This window comes from Schistocerca americana, chromosome 4, assembly GCF_021461395.2.
Source record: "Schistocerca americana isolate TAMUIC-IGC-003095 chromosome 4, iqSchAmer2.1, whole genome shotgun sequence".
Lineage (NCBI taxonomy): Eukaryota > Metazoa > Arthropoda > Insecta > Orthoptera > Acrididae > Schistocerca > Schistocerca americana.
Genome location: NC_060122.1, coordinates 484,835,831 through 484,857,247, shown reverse-complemented (window position 1 = coordinate 484,857,247; position 21,417 = coordinate 484,835,831). Strand labels below are relative to the sequence as shown.

The window sequence follows — 21,417 nt, the reverse complement described above, 5'->3', positions numbered from 1 at the left end:
TTTTATTTCATCCATTATGGCAGATGGCAGGTGATGAGGGTGATTGTATTGTTTCTTAGTTACCTCGCCTCTGTTGTACTTGCACCAACTATCGTCTCCTTTTGGACATAGCCCATGTTGGGGATTCTCATTGTTTGAAGCTGTATGAAAAAACAGAGCCCAGACTGCTCTTCTCATTAATTCTGCATCTGCTGTATTCTGTCTTATTGCTAGACCATAGCATTTCTGAATATGATCTATTGTAGCATCTGTCAGTCTATTTTTCCCATCTAAAGTTTTTCCATCGCTCAATTTCTTGCCTTTCATGCTAGCCTTGAGCCGTCGAAATCTTGATCCCTTCCTTTTCTGAACATGGCCAACACACTCCAGTTTGGAAATTTTCACATCATTACCATAGGGTCTCAGTTCCTCAGTTTCTTTGAAAGCCTTTGAGTCACCATCTCCAAGATAATTTATGTGTGGTGTCACCGCCAGACACCACACTTGCTAGGTGGTAGCCTTTAAATCGGCTGTGGTCCGTTAGTATACGTCGGACCCGCGTGTCGCCACTGTCAGTGATTGCAGACTGAGCGCCGCCACACGGCAGGTCTAGAGAGACTTCCTAGCACTCGCCCCAGTTGTACAGCCGACTTTGCTAGCAATGGTTCACTGACAAATTACGCTCTCATTTGCCGAGACGATAGTTGGCATAGCCTTCAACTACGTCAATTGCTACGACCTAGCAAGGCGCCATTATCATTTGCTATATATCTTGTGATGCATGTACCGTCAGACCGATGTTCACCAATTATGGATTAAAGTTGAGTATTTCAGAAGCTACGTACCTTCTTTTGCTAGTATAATTACTTTACCTGTTCCAGACCTCACGCCAGCCTGCGTGAGCTTAAAAGCGTGCCTTTCGGCTTCCTCTCCTAGTGGCTTGGCGGTCTTGCCAAGTCACAACATTATGTACCTAACGTTGTACCATTTTACCAAGCGTTGATAAATACTTCTTACACCAGCAACTTCCGTACCACCACTTGACCCATAGGAATTTGCCATGCACTCCTCTTCATGTTTATTTTTCATTTTCTCCTTGCATCTGCAATGCTTGGAAAGTATTGACACATCAACTACCTTACCAGTGTCCACACTTGTAGCTGTTACTACACCATTCAGAGATGTGTGGCCTCTCTTCTGCCAGCTTCCATCAAAAGCTATGGACAAGTCTCTGCTCCTCAACAGAATCTTTCATGTTTTCCTGTGCCACATCTTCTACACCAGAGCCTATTGCAATTATGTGTTTGTTAAATTTTGAAGGTGGAGGAGGGAGGTTCATCACACCACACAACATGGCACCTGCAGCCCTGCCCTTTCCTATACACCGTAATCCATAAACCAGTCTAATGTTTATATCGTATAGTTTACCTGTATCTGCAGTAACATGTGAGGAATTGAAGAAAGTAACACTGTGTTTGCAATAACTGCACATCAACTCTAATTCACAAGCAAGTCCTGCATGTAAGTTCGTTTTCAATGAAACACCACATTTTCCACGTTGTTTGCAGCACACATTGTTCTCCAAAATGTCTGATAATAAAGAGACGTTAATTACCTCATATTTTGTAGTCCCAGCATTTAGTTTCTTGTATTCTTCTTCAATTCCAGCTAGTTTTCTTCTTGAAGCACTTTCCGGTGTAGTGGCAGCAGCATCACTCAATGTATCACTACCAGTGTTGAGGTTAGTCGCTACTGGGACATCAGATACCGATGAAGATGAATCGGACAAATTTTTAGTGCACTTTACTTTCTTGCGCCAATGTACATGCTTTCTAAATACCTTCAGACTAGGTCTTGGCATGTTGAAGGAAAGAAAACTCAATGACTTCTCCACATACGACTTTCACAACAATGACATGGATGTACTCACAAAGGAAACAATACAAATGGTGCAGAATCTATTGTCAACTGTCTAGCAGTGTAGCCAATGGAAAAGCTAGCTCTGTTGTGCTCAGTTATATCTCTGGCAAGGCTGTCTATATCAGGTATATTTCGCATCTCATATACAAGGTGCGGAACATTGTGTGTCGAAATTATTTTAAAAAAATTATTTAAAATAGTTCTATTCACGTCATCCAAATATTTTATACATGGTATTAAACGGGAGAGTCTAAATGTTTCGAAAATGCAGTTACCCAAAAATCGATTTTTTCATCGAAAAACTCATTCCGTATACACTGAAGGAAACAATACTCAACTTTGAATGGGCTCATATTTCACAATTTGTCGCAGTGCTCAATATAGTATCAATATTGGTTGTGCAATAAAGTCACACCTGACTCATAGTTCGATCAGTAGGGATAGGCTGAGAACTAGCCACAAAAAGCTAGAACTGTGTTCAAATAACTTACGGGTTTGCTGCCGGGTGACGTCGTCGAACACCACCGATATTTCGACAGGAGCGACAGGAACACACCCTGCCATTCTCAAGGCACAAATGCAAGGAAGAAGAAATGTGCAAGCAAATTTAATACCTCGGTTCACAGAGGAGAAACAAGGAAGACACCACACACAGAACAAGTGTCAACACAAACAAAGATAACCAACATCAGAAATATTGATAGTTACTATTAATCAACAGGTGAGGTAGCACTAATTCTGTCCCTCTGTTTTTTGATGAGAGGCAGAACCAGATTCCAAGCAGCATTTAAACAAAATCCACCATCTCTGTTAATAAGGTTGCTTGATAGTCTGATTTCAACAGCTTCCTTAATAACATTATCCCAATAGCTGGACGTGCAAGCCATAATCTCCATGTTGTTGTATTCCATAGGATGACCCGTGTCAAGGCAATGTTCTGCAATAGCGGATTTGCTCGGCTGTTGTAAGCGTGTGTGTTGTTTATGTTCAATACACCGGTCTTCCACAGTCCTGATTGTCTGAGCAATATATGACATACCACAACTGCAAGGAATACGATAGACCCCAGCCTTACGCAAACCAAGATCATCTTTTATGGACGCCAACAGGGCCTTAATATTAGAAGGTGGTCGAAAAACACATTTCACATCATATTTCCGCAAAATAAGGCCAATCCTGTTGGAAATGCTTCCTGCGTAAGGCAAAAAGGCTGTAGACTTAGGTGCCACTTTGTTGCTATCGTCACTCACCCGTTGCACAGAAGGCCGATGACACACGTTTGATCTGCCTCTCACTATAACCATTCTGATGAAAGGTGACTTCGAGATGTGATAGCTCAGCTGCCAAACTTTCAGGGTCTGAGATTACGTGGGCCCTGTGAACCAAGGTACGAAGTACTCCTTCACACTGAGCTGGATGGTGACAACTATCAGCTTGCAGATACATGTCAGTGTGAGTAGGCTTCCTATAAACAGAATGTCCCAACGTACCATCAGTCTTCCTTCTGACCAACACATAAAGGAAGGGAAGGCATCCATTCTTTTCCACCTCCATAGTGAACTGAATATTCGGGTGGATTGAATTCAGGTGTTCCAAAAACCGGTTTAAATTCTCACTACCATGAGGCCAAACAACAGAAGTATCATCTATATATCTGAAAAAAAAAACGCGCCGGGGAAAGGTTTGAATTTCGCACCGATGCCTAAGAGTTTGCCAGTCTTGATTTTATTAGTTCTATTGAACAGGCTGTTTATAAACTACCTTCAGAGTCTGCGGAAGAGGTTAGGAGGGAAGCTTGTGTGTTGTCTGGGGCCCGTCCACCCAAGTGTAACATTACAGCAGCTAAGGCGGCTGCTTTACGTTTACTCAGAACGGATCCTGATATTGTTTTATTTCCTGTGGACAAGGGAAATGCCATGGTTTTGTTGAAAAAGCACGATTACATTCAAAAGATGCAGGGTCTACCTTCTGATTCGGCATATCGCAAAACTGATGCTGACCCTACTAAGAGCGTTGAGAGAAAGACTAATAACCTCCTGAAGAAAAGTTCTTTGTCACAGGAGACTATCAAGAGTCTTAATTCTTACTGTGCTGTACCAACTAGATTATATGGCCTCCCTAAGGTCCATAAAGAGGCTGTCCCGTTGAGGCCAATTGTTTCTAATATTGGTGCTCCGACATATCGTGTAGCTAAACAGCTTGCTAGTTTGTTGAGCCCACTAGTAGGTAGGTGAGACACCAGATTAGTAACTCTGCAGATTTCTTACGTCGATTGCAGGGATTGTGTTTGAAAGACTGATATTTTAGTCAGTTTTGATGTGGTTTCTCTTTTTACTCTAGTTCCTCTCTCCGATTCGTTGCAGCTAATTGAGGTTAAATTTGGTGTCGAGTTAACAAATTTGTTTCGACATGTGCTGACTTCCACTTACTTTTTATTCAGTGGTCAGTACTACGAACAGATTGATGGAGTTGCAATGGGACCCCGTTGTCACCTATTGTGGCCAATTTGTTTGTGGAGAACTTTGAGGAATGTGCATTGTAGTCAGCGACCTTGAAACCTGCGTGTTATTTCAGATATGTAACCCATATTGCATAACAGATCTAGAAATTAAAATAGAATCAGGAAGCTTAATATAAAATTTTCTTTTTTTTTAGTCATCAGTTGTGTGACTGGTTTGATGCAGCCTACCATAAATTCCTTTCCTGTGCCAAGCTCTTCATTTCGAACAGCACTTGCAACCTATGTCCTCAGTTATTGACTGGCTGTTTTCCATTCTCTGTTTTCCTCTGCAGTTTTGACCTTTAACAACTCCCTCTATCCCCATGGAATAATTTCCGTATGCTATCACAAGGCATGATAATTGATTCTTTAAAATTTCTTTCTTAATTGTAATTAAGTTACTTGGCAGGAAACTAATGTGACTTGAATGCAAGTTGAGTATCTCTATATCTAATTTTAAAAAATCCAATAAATTCTCTTTCACACAAAAATTGAATGATGACTTAAAATTGATAATCCTTAAGATTGCACCATATCATGTCAATGTATAAGAAGTGTGAATAATAGTACTAACAATAGCACAGCTACAGTTTCAGAACACCTGTGAAATTCATTTAGTCAATTTCTGCATGCTGAAGAAGAGCCTGTTGGAGGTCTCTCCAATGAGGCTGCAGACCTGAAACTGTAAATTGTCTGTACTCTTCTTGCATTGGATCCACCAGAGTCTGTACTTGCACAATGACATCAGCTTAATGATACATGATTCGTCATCCCATAGATTTCATAATTTCAAATAAGAGAGCAAAATTCCTCATGCTATAGTCGTGGCTGCATGCAGGCTCTTTTACCAGATCAGTTCTCATTCATTCCAATGGATGTGGGCAACACCTCATATAAAATTCAGGGGATCACTGAGAATGATAAATGAAAGTATCTTAGTATTCATAAACTTCTGGTATATTCTCAGATCAATACTTTTCTAATACATACTTTTAGATATAATTATTTGGTCAGAATTCTGACTTAGCTTCCTCAGATTAAGATTTTGTCTAGTGGATGCCTTCTGTTATGTAATGAATTACAAAGACTTCCTCCTTTAACGTTAAATTACAAGACATTGCTGCTTATCTACATTTACATCTACTTAGATACTCTGCAAGCCACCATATGGTGCATGGTGGAGGGTACCATAGCTCACTGCTAGTCATTGTGCCCCCCCTCTCCCCCCCCCCCCCCCCCCCTCTGCCCCATCCTCACTCCTTGTTCCACTTGCAAATAGAGAAAGGGAAAATAGCTGTCTATATGCTTCCATATGAACCCTAATTTCTCATATCTTAACTCCCCAGTCCGTATGTGCAATGTATGTTGGCAGCAGTAGGATCGTTCGGCAGTCAGCTTCAAATGCCAGCTCTCTATATGTTCTCAAAAGTATTCATTGTAAAGAATGTTGCCTTCCCTCCAGGTATTCCCATTTGAGTTCCTGAAGCGTCTCCGTAACACTTATGTGTTGTTTGAACCTACCGGTAACAAATCTAGCAGCTCGCCTCTGAACTGCCTCGATGTCCTCCCACAATCTGACTTGGTACAGATCCCCAACACCCAAAAAATACTCAAGAATAGGTCACACTAATATCCTATATGCTGTCTCCTTTACATGGGAACCATACTTTGCTACTCCCAATGAACTGAAGTTGACCATCTGCCTTTCCTACCACAGTTCTCACATGTATGTTCCATGTCATATTGCTTTGCAACGTTACGCCCTGACATTTAAACGACTTCACTGTGTCAAGCAGAACACTGCTAATATTGTACCCAAATATTACAGGTTTGTTATTCCTACCCATCCACATTAACTTATATTTTTCCACATTTAGAGCTAGCTGCCATTCATCACACCAACTAGAAATTTTGTCTAGCCATCTTGTATCTTCTGACAGCCACTCAACTTCGACTCGTTACCATACACCCAACATCCACAGCAAACAACTGCAGATTGCCATCCACCGAACTCACCAAATCATTTATTTATGTAGAGAACAACGTTGGTCCTATCATACTTTCCTGGGGCACTGCTGACGATACCTTTGTCTCTGATGAACACTCGCCCTTGAGGACAACATAATGGGTTCCAGTAGTTAAGAAATCTTCAAGCCACTCACATATAGGTGAACTTACTCCATATAGGTGAACTTACTCCATATGCTTCATTAAAAGCCTTCAGTGGGACACTGTGTCAAATGCTTTCTGGAAGTCTAGAAATATGGAATCAGCCTGTTGCCCTTCATCCATAGTCTACAGTGTATCATGTGAAAAAAGGGCAAGCTGAGTTCGCATGAGCGATGCTTTCTAAAACCTGATTCATGGACATAAGCTAGTCAGTCTCAATAAAGTTTATTTTATTTGAGCTGAGAATAAATTCAAGACTTCTGCAACAAACAGCAATTAAACAGAGAACCGACTCGTGGAGATAACATCTTGGACCTACTGATAACAAACAGACCCGAACTTTTCGAATCTGTATGTACAGAACAGGGAATCAGTGATCATAAGGCCGTTGCAGCATCCCTGAATATGGAAGTTAATAGGAATATAAAAAAAGGGAGGAAGGTTTATCTGTTTAGCAAGAGTAATAGAAGGCAGATTTCAGACTACCTAACAGATCAAAACGAAAATTTCTGTTCCGACACTGACAATGTTGAGTGTTTATGGAAAAAGTTAAAGGCAATCGTAAAATGCGTTTTAGACAGGTACGTGCCGAGTAAAACTGTGAGGGACGGGAAAAACCCACCGTGGTACAACAACAAAGTTAGGAAACTACTGCGAAAGCAAAGAGAGCTCCACTCCAAGTTTAAACGCAGCCAAAACCTCTCAGACAAACTGAAGCTAAACGATGTCAAAGTTAGCGTAAGGAGGGCTATGCGTGAAGCGTTCATTGAATTCGAAAGTAAAATTCTATGTACCGACTTGACAGAAAATCCTAGGAAGTTCTGGTCTTACGTTAAATCAGTAAGTGGCTCGAAACAGCATATCCAGACACTACGGGATGATGATGGCATTGAAACAGAGGATGACACGCGTAAAGCTGAAATACTAAACACCTTTTTCCAAAGCTGTTTCACAGAGGAAGACCGCACTGCAGTTCCTTCTCTAAATCCTCGCACAAACGAAAAAATGGCTGACATAGAAATAAGTGTCCAAGGAATAGAAAAGCAACTGGAATCACTCAATAGAGGAAAGTCCACTGGACCTGACGGGATACCAATTCGATTCTACACAGAGTACGCGAAAGAACTTGCCCCCCTTCTAACAGCCGTGTACCGCAAGTCTCTAGAGGAACGGAGGGTTCCAAATGATTGGAAAAGAGCACAGATAGTCCCAGTCTTCAAGAAGGGTCGTCGAGCAGATGCGCAAAACTATAGACCTATATCTCTTACGTCGATCTCTTGTAGAATTTTAGAACATGTTTTTTGCTCGCGTATCATGTCATTTCTGGAAACCCAGAATCTACTATGTAGGAATCAACATGGATTCCGGAAACAGCGATCGTGTGAGACCCAACTCGCCTTATTTGTTCATGAGACCCAGAAAATATTAGATACAGGCTCCCAGGTAGATGCTATTTTTCTTGACTTCCGGAAGGCGTTCGATACAGTTCCGCACTGTCGCCTGATAAACAAAGTAAGAGCCTACGGAATATCAGACCAGCTGTGTGGCTGGATTGAAGAGTTTTTAGCAAACAGAACACAGCATGTTGTTATCAATGGAGAGACGTCTACAGACGTTAAAGTAACCTCTGGCGTGCCACAGGGGAGTGTTATGGGACCATTGCTTTTCACAATATATATAAATGACTTAGTAGATAGTGTCGGAAGTTCCATGCGGCTTTTCGCGGATGATGCTGTAGTATACAGAGAAGTTGCTGCATTAGAAAATTGTAGCGAAATACAGGAAGATCTGCAGCGGATAGGCACTTGGTGCAGGGAGTGGCAACTGACCCTTAACATAGACAAATGTAATGTATTGCGAATACATAGAAAGAAGGATCCTTTATTGTATGATTATATGATAGCGGAACAAACACTGGTAGCAGTTACTTCTGTAAAATATCTGGGAGTATGCGTACGGAACGATTTGAAGTGGAATGATCATATAAAACTAATTGTTGGTAAGGCGGGTACCAGGTTGAGATTCATTGGGAGAGTGCTTAGAAAATGTAGTCCATCAACAAAGGAGGTGGCTTACAAAACACTCGTTCGACCTATACTTGAGTATTGCTCATCAGTGTGGGATCCGTACCAGGTCGGGTTGACGGAGGAGATAGAGAAGATCCAAAGAAGAGCGGCGCGTTTCGTCACTGGGTTATTTGGTAACCGTGATAGCGTTACGGAGATGTTTAATAAACTCAAGTGGCAGACTCTGCACGAGAGGCGCTCTGCATCGCGGTGTAGCTTGCTCGCCAGGTTTCGAGAGGGTGCGTTTCTGGATGAGGTATCGAATATATTGCTTCCCCCTACTTATACTTCCCGAGGAGATCACGAATGTAAAATTAGAGAGATTAGAGCGCGCACGGAGGCTTTCAGACAGTCGTTCTTCCGGCGAACCATACGCGACTGGAACAGGAAAGGGAGGTAATGACAGTGGCACGTAAAGTGCCCTCCGCCACACACCGTTGGGTGGCTTGCGGAGTATCAATGTAGATGTAGATGTAGATGAAGTTAGGGATATTGGTCTGTAATTTTGTGGGTCCCTTCTTATATGCAGAATCACTTGTATGAATATTGAAAGCTCATATGGAAACACAGTTCTAAGCAAAGAAGGGAAAGCAGAAAGGTGGAAGGAGTATATAGAGGGTCTATACAAGGGTGATGTTCTTGAGGACAATATTATGGAAATGGAAGAGCATGTAGATGAAGATGAGATAGGAATATGATACTACGTGAAGAGTTTGACTTAGCACTGAAAGATCTAAGTGAAAACAAGGCACTAGGCCTAGACAACATTCCATTAGAACTACTGATAGCCTTGGGAGAGCCAGCCCTGACAAAACTTTACCATCTGGTGAGGAAGATGTATGAGACAGGCTAAATACCCTCAGACTTCAAGAAGAATATAATAATTCCCACCCCAAAGAAAGCAGGTGTTGACAGATGTGAAAATTACCAAACTATCCATTTATTAAGTCACAGCTGCAAAATACTAACATGAATTCTTTGCAGACGAATGGAAAAATTGGTAGAAGCCAACCTCAGGGAAGATCAGTTTGGATTCCTTTGAAATGTTGAAACATGTGAGGAAATACTGACCCTATGACTTATCTTAGAAGATAGAATAAGGAAAGTCAAACCTACGTTTCTAGCATTTGTAGACATAAAGAAAGCTTTTGACAATGCTGACTGGAATACTCTCTTTCAAATTCTGAAGGTGGCAGGGGTAAAAATACAAGGAGCGAAAGGCTATTTACAATTTGTACAGAAATCAGATGGCAGTTACAAGAGTTGAGGGGCATGAAAGGGAAGTATTGGTTGGGAAGGGAGTGAGACAGGTTTGTAGCCTATCCCTGATGTAATTCAATCTGTATATTGAGCAAGTAGTAAAGGAAACAAAAGAAAAATTTGAAGTAGGAATTAAAATCCTCGGAGAAGAAATAAAAACTTTGAGGTTTGCCGATGACATTGCAGTTCTGTCAGAGACAGCAAAGGACCTGGAAGAGCAGTTGAACTGAATGGTCAGTGTCTTGAAAGGAGGATATAAGATGGACATCAACAAAAGCAAAATGAGGATAATGGAATGTAGTCGAATTAAATCGGGTGATGCTGAGGGAATTAGATTAGGAAATGAGACACTTAAAGTAGTAAATGAGTTTTGCTATTTGGGGAGCAAAATAACTGATGATGGTCGAAGTAGAGAGGATACAAAATGTAGACTGGCAATGGCAAGGACACCGTTTCAGAAGAAGAGAAATTTGTTAACATCGAGTATAGATTTAAGTGACAGGAAGTCGTTTCTGAAAGTATTTGTATGGAGTGTAGCCATGCTTGGAAGTGAAACATGGACGATAAATAGTTTAAACAAGAAGACAATAGAAGCTTTCAAAATGTGGTGCTACAGAAGAATGTTGAAGATTAGATGGGTAGACCACATAACTAATGAGGAGGTATTGAATAGAATTGGGTAGAAGAGAAATTTGTGACACAACTTGACTAGAAGAAGGGATTGGTTGGTAGGACATGTTCTGAGGCATCAAGGGATTACCAATTTAGTTTTGGAAGGCAGCACGGAGGGTAAAATTTGTAGAGGGAGACCAAGAGAAATACACTAAGCAGATTCAGAAGGATGTAGGTTGCAATAGGTACTGGGAGATGAAGAAGCCTCCACAGGATAGAGTAGCATGGAGAGCTGCATCAAACCAGTCTTTGGACTGAAGGCCACAACAACAACAACATGCAGGAGTAACCTGTGCTTTTTTTCAGTCACTTGGAACTTTGTCCTGGGCGAAATATTCACAATAAATGCAAGCTAGGTAAGTAGCCAGTGCAGTAGAGAACTCTGTGTAAAACAGAACTGGGATTCCACCCAGACCTGTTGATTTATTTGCTTTCAAATCCTTCAGCTGTTTCTCTATGCCATAGATGCTTATTAGTATGTCATCCACACGGAAGTCTGTCCAGTGGTCAAATGATGGAATGTTTGTGCAATTCTCCTATGTGAATGATTTCTTGAATGTGAAATTTAAAGCTTCAGCTTTCGTTTTACTACCTTCAAATGCCACATCAGACTGGTTAACAAAGGACTGAATGGAAGCCTTAGACTTGCTTAGTGATTTTACATATGAACAAAGTTTTCTTGAGTTCTTTGCCAGATCTTTTGCTACTTAGCACTGTATTCTACCTGTTTACATATCTCTGCATTTGAATATGCATGCCTATACCAGATTCTTTGTCACTTCAATGTATAAAGTATATTAGGTATGACAGTGGTAGAGGCCACAACAACAACAACATGCCTATAACAGATTCTTTGTCACTTCAATGTATAAAGCATATTAGGTATGACAGTGGTAGAGGCCACAACAAAAACAACATGCAGGAGTAACCTGCGCTTTTGTCCAGTCACTTGGAACTTTGTCCTGGGCGAAATATTCACAATAAATGCAAGCTAGGTAAGGAGCCAATGCCGTAGAGTGATAGTTGTATGCTTCGCACATAGGTCTTTCCACAGACAAATGAAGCTTGTCATTATTTGTGCATTCTCTTTCGACCTGTGGGTGCAGCAGCTTCTCCTTCCTCAGCATCTTATAGATTTTTGTTATTAAGCCAAGGTAGATCTTTTCCATCCCTTGTCCACATATTAGACACATAATGCTCCAGACCATTATTTACAGTCTGCTTAAACTTTGACCATAATTCCCCTATGACCATGTTACTGGAACGAAGTGATGTCAGTTCACTGTCTTATCTGCTGTATCTAGCACAAACACTCTCATAACCTTCTTGACTGATTCATTAACTTTTGTAACTATAGTTGCTGTAATGACATCATGATCACTAATTCCTGTTTCTATACTGACACTGTTGATAAGGTCTAACCTATTCATAGCTACAAGATCTAAGATATTTTCATTGCGTGTGGACTGCTGAGCTAGCTACTCAAAAGAGTTTTCAGAAAAGAGTTAAAAAGTACTTCGCCTGGCTGTATGTCTGTACCCCCTTCAATGAATCCATAGGCATCCTGGTCTGTACTTTGTAGGTTAAAGTCACCTTCAACTAGTATTGCATGATCTGTGTGTTTATGCACTACTGAACATAGACCATCTTTGAATGACTGTCTGCATAAGACTAACATGGTATATTCCAAGATTATTTATGAGCATATCAGAGCACTGAAAGCCCTCACAGGGAAATATTACTGTTTATCGTTCATCAGTAATTATGTTATTTTCAATAAAGTCAATATTTTCTTGCACAAGAGGCAATGAAATCATCTTACATCATTGCTTCAGTGAAACTTTGTATCCTGATGTCTTGATATTTGTCCTATTATCCTGTCCCTTCTTCTTCTCAGTGTTTTCCATGTATTCCTTTCCTGACATTCAGTGGAGAACCTCCTCATTCCTTACTATATCAATCCACCTAGTTTTCAATGTCCTTCTGCAGCACTATATCTCAAATGTTTCAATTCTCTTCTGTTCCGCTTTCCCACAGTCCATGATTCACTACCATACAATGCTGTGCTCCAAATGTACATTCTCAGAAATTTCTTCCTCAGATTTAGCCCTATGTTTGATACTATTAGACTTCTCTTGGCTAGAAATGCTCTTTTTTCCAGTGCTAGCCTGGTTGTTATGTCATCCTTGCCGCTTCCATCATGGGTTATTTTGTTGCCTAAGTTGCAGATTCCTTAACTTCGTATACTCCATGATCCTCAGTTCTGATGTTAAAGTTTCTTGCTGTTCTCATTTCTGCTACTTCTCAGTACTTTTGTCTTTCTTTGTTTCACTCATAGTTCATATTCTGTACTCATTAAGCTGTTTATTACGTTCAATGGGTCTTGTAATTCTTCTTAATTTTCACTGAGGATAGCAATGTCATTAGGGAATCTTAATATTGATATCTTTTAACCTTGAATTGGAATCCACTCTTGAACATTGTTTCTGTCAATGCTTCTTAACATCTATTTCAGTCCGAGCACTTTGTTCTTGGTCTTCTGGTCTTACTGTTCCCTCCCTCCCATGTTATGCCAGCGCAAGTTCCTCATGGTATGGCATGCATTATGCTGTGGTGAATCCCCTAATCCATTAATCTTCGTGACCAATCATCAACAGAATGTATGTATTTAAAAGGCAGAAGAGCAGGAAGATCATTTGGGAGTAGAAAAACTTCCAGAGCTTGTTATGGTGAACCTGAATGGTTTCTGCTTTCTGTTTAAAGGTAATATTCGACCCATGCATGAAGATTTCAGTAATATCATATCTCTTTAGTTTGCTGAGTAGAATTTTTGTGTCCCACTGGATAATTTTTCTCGTTTAGCTCTGTTTCATTATGAGGCCTAGTATCACTCTCTCCACAGAGAATGCAGCACGAAAGCCAAACTGAAGGGTAGTTAACAAGTTGTGTTCAATTAAATCATTGAGTATTCTATCATAGGCTACTTTCTCAAATACTTTTGAAAAGGCAGGAAGGAGCAAATCAGGTCTGTAATGAGATGTGCTTTTCTGTCTCCATTTTTGTGAATGGATGTTACTACAGCATATTTAAGTCTGTCACAAAATTTGCCGTGAGTCATAATTTATTAAAATGTAGCTCAAAAGTAACCCTATCAAATTGTATAAGATTTTTATATTCTGATTGAAATTCCATCATTGTCAGCAGAATTACTACTTTCTAATTATCTGATGATCTTTTAAATCTGCTTAGGGGCTGTATTTTGAAACTAATGTCTGGTTGTGGTTCATGTAGTGTCTGCACAAACAGATCAAATGTATCTGTATTTGGTTATTTGCAAGTGGGTGCAATGTTTGTGCCTCGGTGGAAAGTAGTCATTGAAGTTGATGGGCATTGATTTGCAAGTGTCGCAATATCTGCTAAAGCTGTTCTCTGGGGATCAATTTCATTCAGGTTACTATATTTGTGTATTTCTTCTTTAATGTTCTAAATAGTTTTTGCCTTATTCTTGAAGTACAGGGCTATTACAAATGATTGTAGCGATTTCATAAATTCACTGTAGCTCCATTCATTGACATATGGTCACGACACACTACAGATACGTAGAAAAACCCATAAAGTTTTGTTCGGCTGAAGCCGCACTTCAGGTTTCTGCCGCCAGAGCACTCGAGAACGAAGTGACAAAATGGCGACAGGAGACTAGAAAGCGTATGTCGTGCTTGAAATGCACTCACATCAGTCAGTCATAACAGTGCAACAACACTTCAGGACGAAGTTCAACAAAGATCCACCAACTGCTAACTCCATTCGGCGATGGTATGCGCAGTTTAAAGCTTCTGGATGCCTCTGTAAGGGGAAATCAACGGGTCGACCTGCAGTGAGCGAAGAAACGTTTGAACGCGTGCGGACAAGTTTCACACGTAGCCCGCAGAAGTCGACGAATAAAGCAAGCAGGGAGCTAAACGTACCACAGCCGCCAGTTTGGAAAATCTTACGGAAAAGGCTAAAGCAGAAGCCTTACCGTTTACAATTGCTACAAGCCCTGACACCCGATGACAAAGTCAAACACTTTGAATTTTCGGCGCGGTTGCAACAGCTCATGGAAGAGGATGCGTTCAGTGCGAAACTTGTTTTCAGTGATGAAGCAGCATTTTTTCTTAATGGTGAAGTGAACAGACACAATGTGCGAATCTGGGCAGTAGAGAATCCTCATGCATTCGTGCAGCAAATTCGCAATTCACCAAAAGTTAACGTGTTTTGTGCAATCTCACAGTTTAAAGTTTACGGCCCCTTTTTTTTCTGCGAAAAAAACATTACGGGACACGTGTATCTGGACATGCTGGAAAATTGGCTCATGCCACAACTGGAGACCGACAGCGCCGACTTCATCTTTCAACAGGATGGTGCTCCACTGCACTTCCATCGTGATGTTCGGGATTTCTTAAATGGGAGATTGGAAAACCGATGGATCGGTCGTGGTGGAGATCATGATCAGCAATTCATGTCATGGCCTCCACGCTCTCCCGGCTTAACCCCGTTCGATTTCTTTCTGTGGGGTTATGTGAAAGATTCAGTGTTTAAACCTCCTCTACCAAGAAACGTGCCAGAACTGCGAGCTCGCATCAACGATGCTTTCGAACTCATTGATGGGGACATGCTGCGCCGAGTGTGGGAGGAACTTGATTATCGGCTTGATGTCTGCCGAATCACTAAAGGGGCACATATCGAACATTTGCGAATGCCTAAAAAAACTTTTTGAGTTTTTGTATGTGTGTGCAAAGCATTGTGAAAATATCTCAAATAATAAAGTTATTGTAGAGCTGTGAAATCGCTTCAATCATTTGTAATAACCCTGTAATTTTTACTTTTGTTTAAAGTTAAGTACACAATTTTTTCTGATGGCAGACTGGAGGATTTTACAATTTTGATGATGATCTAGTTTCAGCTCTTGACTGCTGCTTGTCTATTAAATTAGATAGAGCTCTTTCTTCTTAGCACAAGTACTTTAATCCTAAGAGTTAGCGAACCGTTTCTTCATTTTTGTTTGATTTTGCCCATATTTGTGTTAGGGGAAAATGAGACTCAAAATGCTGTAGCAATATGTTTAAGAAAGAATTAAATTTTCTGTCAACACTGTCTGCTTTATAAATTTTTCCTGAACATTCTTCACATAATTTCTCTCTAAACACTGATCATATCATTTTTTGTGATTCTGTGATACAATACTTCTCTTATGTGATATTTAACAAGCTGGTCTGTATATTTTATTAACATTCGACTATCATGGTCAAGTAAACAAGTGGCTATTGTTTTACAGCTAAGCCACAACATGTTGTTGGATCCAAAAACAAATTGTCGATAGCTGTTATACTATGCCCTTCAGTCATCATAGGAAATTGTGCTATACAAATTAATTAAACACCTAAAATTCTGTGCAGGAATTTCAGCAAACCTGGTAAATGGTTGCTTTCACATGTCCCTGCCTTGTATAGCGTAGGATAAACCTTTACAGGACTGAAGTAGGATGTGCTGGGTGGTTGCATCAGACAGATTTTGCATGTGGGTGTTCTATAGGGGTGTAACCCATGTGGCAAAGAGATGGGAGCTGTTGTGACAAAAGTATGGACTAGGATGTTGTGAAGATATGGGTGGGCTATGGAATACCAACTGGGAGGATTGGTATCAATTGTGGGTAGCATCATCGTCAAATCTGGGTACAATGATACCGTTTTTTTTACAGATTATAAGATGCACATTTTTCTTCAAAAAAATTTCCTCCAAAATTCAAGTGTGTCTTATACTCGATGGTGAGCAATTGTGACACTCATCTTGCGCACAGCTTCTTCAGAACAAATTCTTTGTTCAGGATGTTATGCGCTTGTTCAGTTGAGATGCCTACAGTCTCAGCAGTTTCATGAATTTTTATTCTACAGTATTGCATTACCATATTGTGGATTTTGTTAGTGGTTTTCTTTGTGGGGATATCAGATGGACAGCCATAACGTGCTTCATTTCCAGTGCTTGTCAGACTAGATTTAAATTCATTAATCCAAAACTCAATTGTTTTCAATGACGGGATAGAGTCTGCATGAACTACTTTATACTGTGTATTGATTTGTACAGCACTCCAATGTTTAATAACAGCATGGAACTCGGTTTTCTCCATTTTCAATTGCAGCTGACACACTGACTAATTCATTGCTACCTTGCATATTTGCAAAGATGGAAGGAAGAGAATACGATATTGCAATGCCTGTGTTATTCTGATGACAATGCACTGTGGTGATCACAGCCATTATGAAACACATTAGATGAATTTGCAAATGCAAATAATGACTACAATCAGGTGTAAAATGGAAAGACGACAATGAAAATTTGTGCCAGACCGGGACTGAACCCAGATTTCTCGCCAGGACTCAAACCTGGATTTTCCGCTTACCGCGAGCAATTGCCTGGCCATGAGTCTTGCACAGATAGCCAAATGGTAAGGCGACTGCACGCGAAAGTGGGAAATCCGGCTTCACGTCCGGTATAAATCCTCATTGTCAGCATTCTATTCTAGAGCTGATGGTAGTCATTAATTGCAATTGTGAATTCATCTACTGGGAAGAGAATACACCTACACATTCTAGTAGGAAATCAATTCAGTAATGTTAATTGAAATTAGCTGAGGAGTGCTTGTTGATTCCTGCTGTGATTTCCCTTTACTCCAGAGTGATATTGGAGAGAAGTGCAAAGTCACTGATGTGGTCCAACATAATTTTGAAAAGGCAAGTGCATAACATGATTGGTCAGTTGTGTTATGTTTTATGGTTAATTCAGTGTTGAACTTCATTTCTGAGAGACTGCCAGTTCATTGGTGCATAATAAAGGATCTGATAATTTTACTATTCAGTATTTGGATCATGGCAATCTTGAACTGCTGCATGTCTGTACTTTTGCATTTCTTTAATGAACAGCTGCAAACAAAGCTGATAACTACAAGAGATTCCAGAATGAAATTTTCACTCTGTAGTGCAGTGTGTGTGCAGACATGAAACTCCTTGCAGATTGAAGCTGCTAGCCGGACAAGACTCAAACTTGGGATCTTTGACTTTCGTGGGCAAGTGCTCTACCGACCGAACTACCAAAGCATGACTCACGACCTGTACTGGCAGAAGTAAAATTGTGAGGGTGGGTCTTGAGTCATGCTTGGATAGTTCAGCCAGCAGAGCTCTTGCCTGTGAGAGGCAAAGGTCCTGAGTTTGAGTCTGGGGTCTGCCGCACACTTTTAATCTGTCAGGAAGTTGCAAGAGAATAGTGCAAAGGATAAATAAATCTGAAAGGTATTAATTTATATATCCGTAAATATATTCATGGGTCTTGAGAGCTAACCTGATAGATGCTAACATAGCAAAAGAGTGAGGAATCTCCCTGCTGGCCACAGAAAACTGTGAAGGCTGCACCTTCCTTTATTATCATAGAAAACATTACAAGTACATATTAACATTTATGGACTCTCTGGTCCATACATTTTATACTTCACAAACATTAAGAAAGAAAAATTTTCTTTGGGTCTTACACAGACTTATCAAGCAACCTTTGTATTATTGTGATGCCACATCTGTACATTATATTTTGTCCTATGTCATCTGCTGAATAAATGTTTCTTTTGAAAAGAATTGTTAACCGAATGTGAATGTTACGCAACAGCTTCCTTTTACCATAAGTGACATAATTTTGGAATTGGCTAAGTGAGTGGGTCCCCCATTAAACTTGTCATCCTACAGTGGTCTGTAGTTGTGATTGATCCTCTGTTCATGGTGACAAAATATGGGATAATGTATTAAAGTGGTTTCAACTGTCAGAATATTGATTTCTTACATGACTCCTATAATACAGGTTTTCAGTGATAATGTACAGATATTATAAATAAGTCTTATGTATAAAACGAATCGAATTCCTGGGATATAAAAATTTTGGTTAGGTTCAAAATGTCTGTTGTTTTAGATGTCCTGATCGACTTTGGTTTGTCGATTATGAAACTGTATTACAACCAGTGGCGGATACATATGGGGGCACCCCATCCCCCTTGTGGGGCTTCTCACATTGCCTGTTGTCCTATTGATGATGTAATTAACCAATTTGCCAAGAAGAATAGTAGCATAGAATTTGTCATTTAAGAAAGAGAACCACAATTGTAACTTTTTTATATCATAAGATTGCATTGTCTTGTATATGTGTATAATCAGTTTAAATAAAACTTTCTGAGACTTTGCATGTGACTTGATTATTTTTTATTGTGGTAAAAGTAAAGGTAGCTCAAGATATCTTTAGCCCCCTGTCCTTGAGATTTTTCTGTATCCAATACAACATATAATGAATGTATTTTGCTTCCTTGGTTGTTTGAAGATGAAGTTCTGTTTCATTGAATAACAGCATCTTTATAAACACTGTAAATGTTTAATTAAAAGTAGTGAGAAAAGCTGACTTTTTGATAGATTAAATTAAACTTTGACATAATTTTGCAATGTCATATTTCAGGTACCTACCAACATGGCAGGATCTTCTGAAGTTCCTTTACACTATCCACACACATGCATCCATTCCATATGTTATATTGTTGGAAGGATTGGAAGATTATTGTATTATGAATGATCGTTCTCATCCATCCACTGAAAAACATGAAAATGAGATGCTGAATGCACTGATCTGTGGATCTTTGCTGGACGCTGCTTCTGTTTGTGCAAAGTACTCTAAAGATAAAGCTGTATTGGTTGTTTCAGTTAAACATGATAGCCCGCAGGCATCTGTAGTTCAGACTCTTGTAGACACATTCTTCTTCAATTCCGTTTGGTTACAAAATGTTGAGGGTGAAAATGGAGAAATCATTCGTATGAAAAGTTTGGTGTCATATCCTAGCCAAGAACAAAGAACAGTTCTTGAATTTGAGTGTAAGTCTGAGGGTGATGTGTTTTTGAAGAAGATACTAAAATTTTTCAAGCAGTGAGTAGCAGCTGATGTTGTTTTTGCTGCTGCTGCTGTTACTGTTGTTATTATTGAGAATATGAGCTATTTTAAAGAGACAGAAATTTAAAATGTCAAATGATTTCCTCAGTATTTGCAATATTGAAATATTAGCAAATTTTTTTCCTTCTGAACCTGAAAACAACAAATGCACATAAAGGAAATGAATTGTATTTAAATTTATTTATAAATAAAACCCAGTTGATTTGTTCACTTATTCATTCATCACATTTTGTAGATCCCATCAAGAAGGAGAACCTTCACAAATGTGGAACTGATCCACGTATACATTATCAGAAGACTAGCAACTCACAGAAACTTAATGTGGACGCTGTATCCTATTAATAATAAACTATCAGTATCCTGCTTAATGTGATTTGTGATTATCATAGCTAAATTTAACCTAGTAAATTAAAAGGAAAGTTATTACTTGGGGGGGTTCAAAAAAATCTGTTACCTACAACTGTAACAGCAGTGACCTGCTCACAATTCACTATACTTCTGTTGCTGTACACCGTGTGATCAGAAAGTAATGGGAATTTTTTAATTCCACAGTATTTATACATCCAATGGTCAAATCTATTTATATTGTTGGTACACACATTCCTGATGTATGTTTGCATTTTCACATATATTGAATATTTAGTGTATTGTAGATGGCCGAAAATTCGATACACATTTTTGCATGCTCGGAGAATTTTTTCTTTCAAAAAAGATGGCTCTGAGAATCTGTTTGAAAAATGGAGTAAAGTGCAGCACCACATTCAAATGTCGACTGTGGCTTTTGGCGAATCTATTATGAGCAAGACAGGACTTTACAAATAGTATAAAAATTTCAAAAATGGACAAGAATATGTTAAAGATGATGACTGCCCTGGATGTCCTAGCACATCAGTTACTGATGACAATGTGGAAGAAGTAAAAAAAAATGGTTTAGAAAATCACCATCAGATAGATTGCTGATGATGTGGCTCATGCCAAGCAATTTTTGGGAAATTTTTGGCATGAAACATCTAGCAGCAAAGTTTGTTCCAAAATTATTGAATTTCAACCAAAATCAGTATCACATAGACATCGTCAGAAATTGTCATATGAAGTCTATGATGAACCAAAATTTCTTTAGATGGTTATAACAGGAGACCAAAACATGGATATACATGTATGACATTGAACCCAGGGCTCAATAATTCCAGTGGAAAGATCCTGGACAAAAAAAAAAAAATTCGACTAGTTCGATCAATGGGAAGTTGTTCTCACTCTTTTCTTCGACTACAAAGGGATAATGCACCATGATTTCGTGCCTTACAGTCTTACTGTCAATAGAAAATACTACCTGGAAGCTATGTGCCATTTGCATGAAGCAATCAGAAGGGAAAAAAAACCAGAACTGTGGCAAAACTGCTCATGGAAATTTCCTCACGATAATGCTCATGCTCACACCTCAACAATTGTTCATGATCTTTTGGCAAAAAACAAAACTGTTATGTTGTCTCAGCCACCGTATTTGTCAGACATGGCCCCTTGTGATTTCCTTCTATAGTCTCTGAAGGGACCCATAACAGGAGATAATTTTGCCACCATTAATAATACAAAAGCACAATCACTGAAGGAGCTGAACACCATAACGAAAAGCGAGTTCCAGAAGTGCTTCCAAGATTGGAAAAAGTGCTTGCACAAGTGTATTACGTCCAAAGAGGATTACTTTGAAGGGACAAAGTTGATATTGACAAATAAATAAATAAATATTCTTTATGAAAAACAAAAATTCCTGTTACTTTTTGATCATAACTCGCATAATCAGCTCTGCTACATGGTACATTGCTAACAAGCATTGTCAATCATTGACTA

General features: G+C 39.5%; 1 protein-coding gene across 3 annotated transcripts in view; it reads left to right on the top strand.

Moving 5' to 3' along the window:
* LOC124613942 overlaps positions 1–19,940 on the top strand; it is a 58,739-nt gene extending 38,799 nt beyond the window's left edge. For all 3 annotated transcript variants that reach the window (XM_047142697.1, XM_047142695.1, XM_047142696.1), the window contains one exon: positions 19,087–19,940. In XM_047142697.1, coding sequence (XP_046998653.1) covers positions 19,087–19,552 — 466 coding nt within the window. In that variant the 3' untranslated portion in view covers positions 19,553–19,940. The remainder of the gene's footprint in view (positions 1–19,086) is intronic.
* Positions 19,941–21,417: the final 1,477 nt, after the last annotated feature.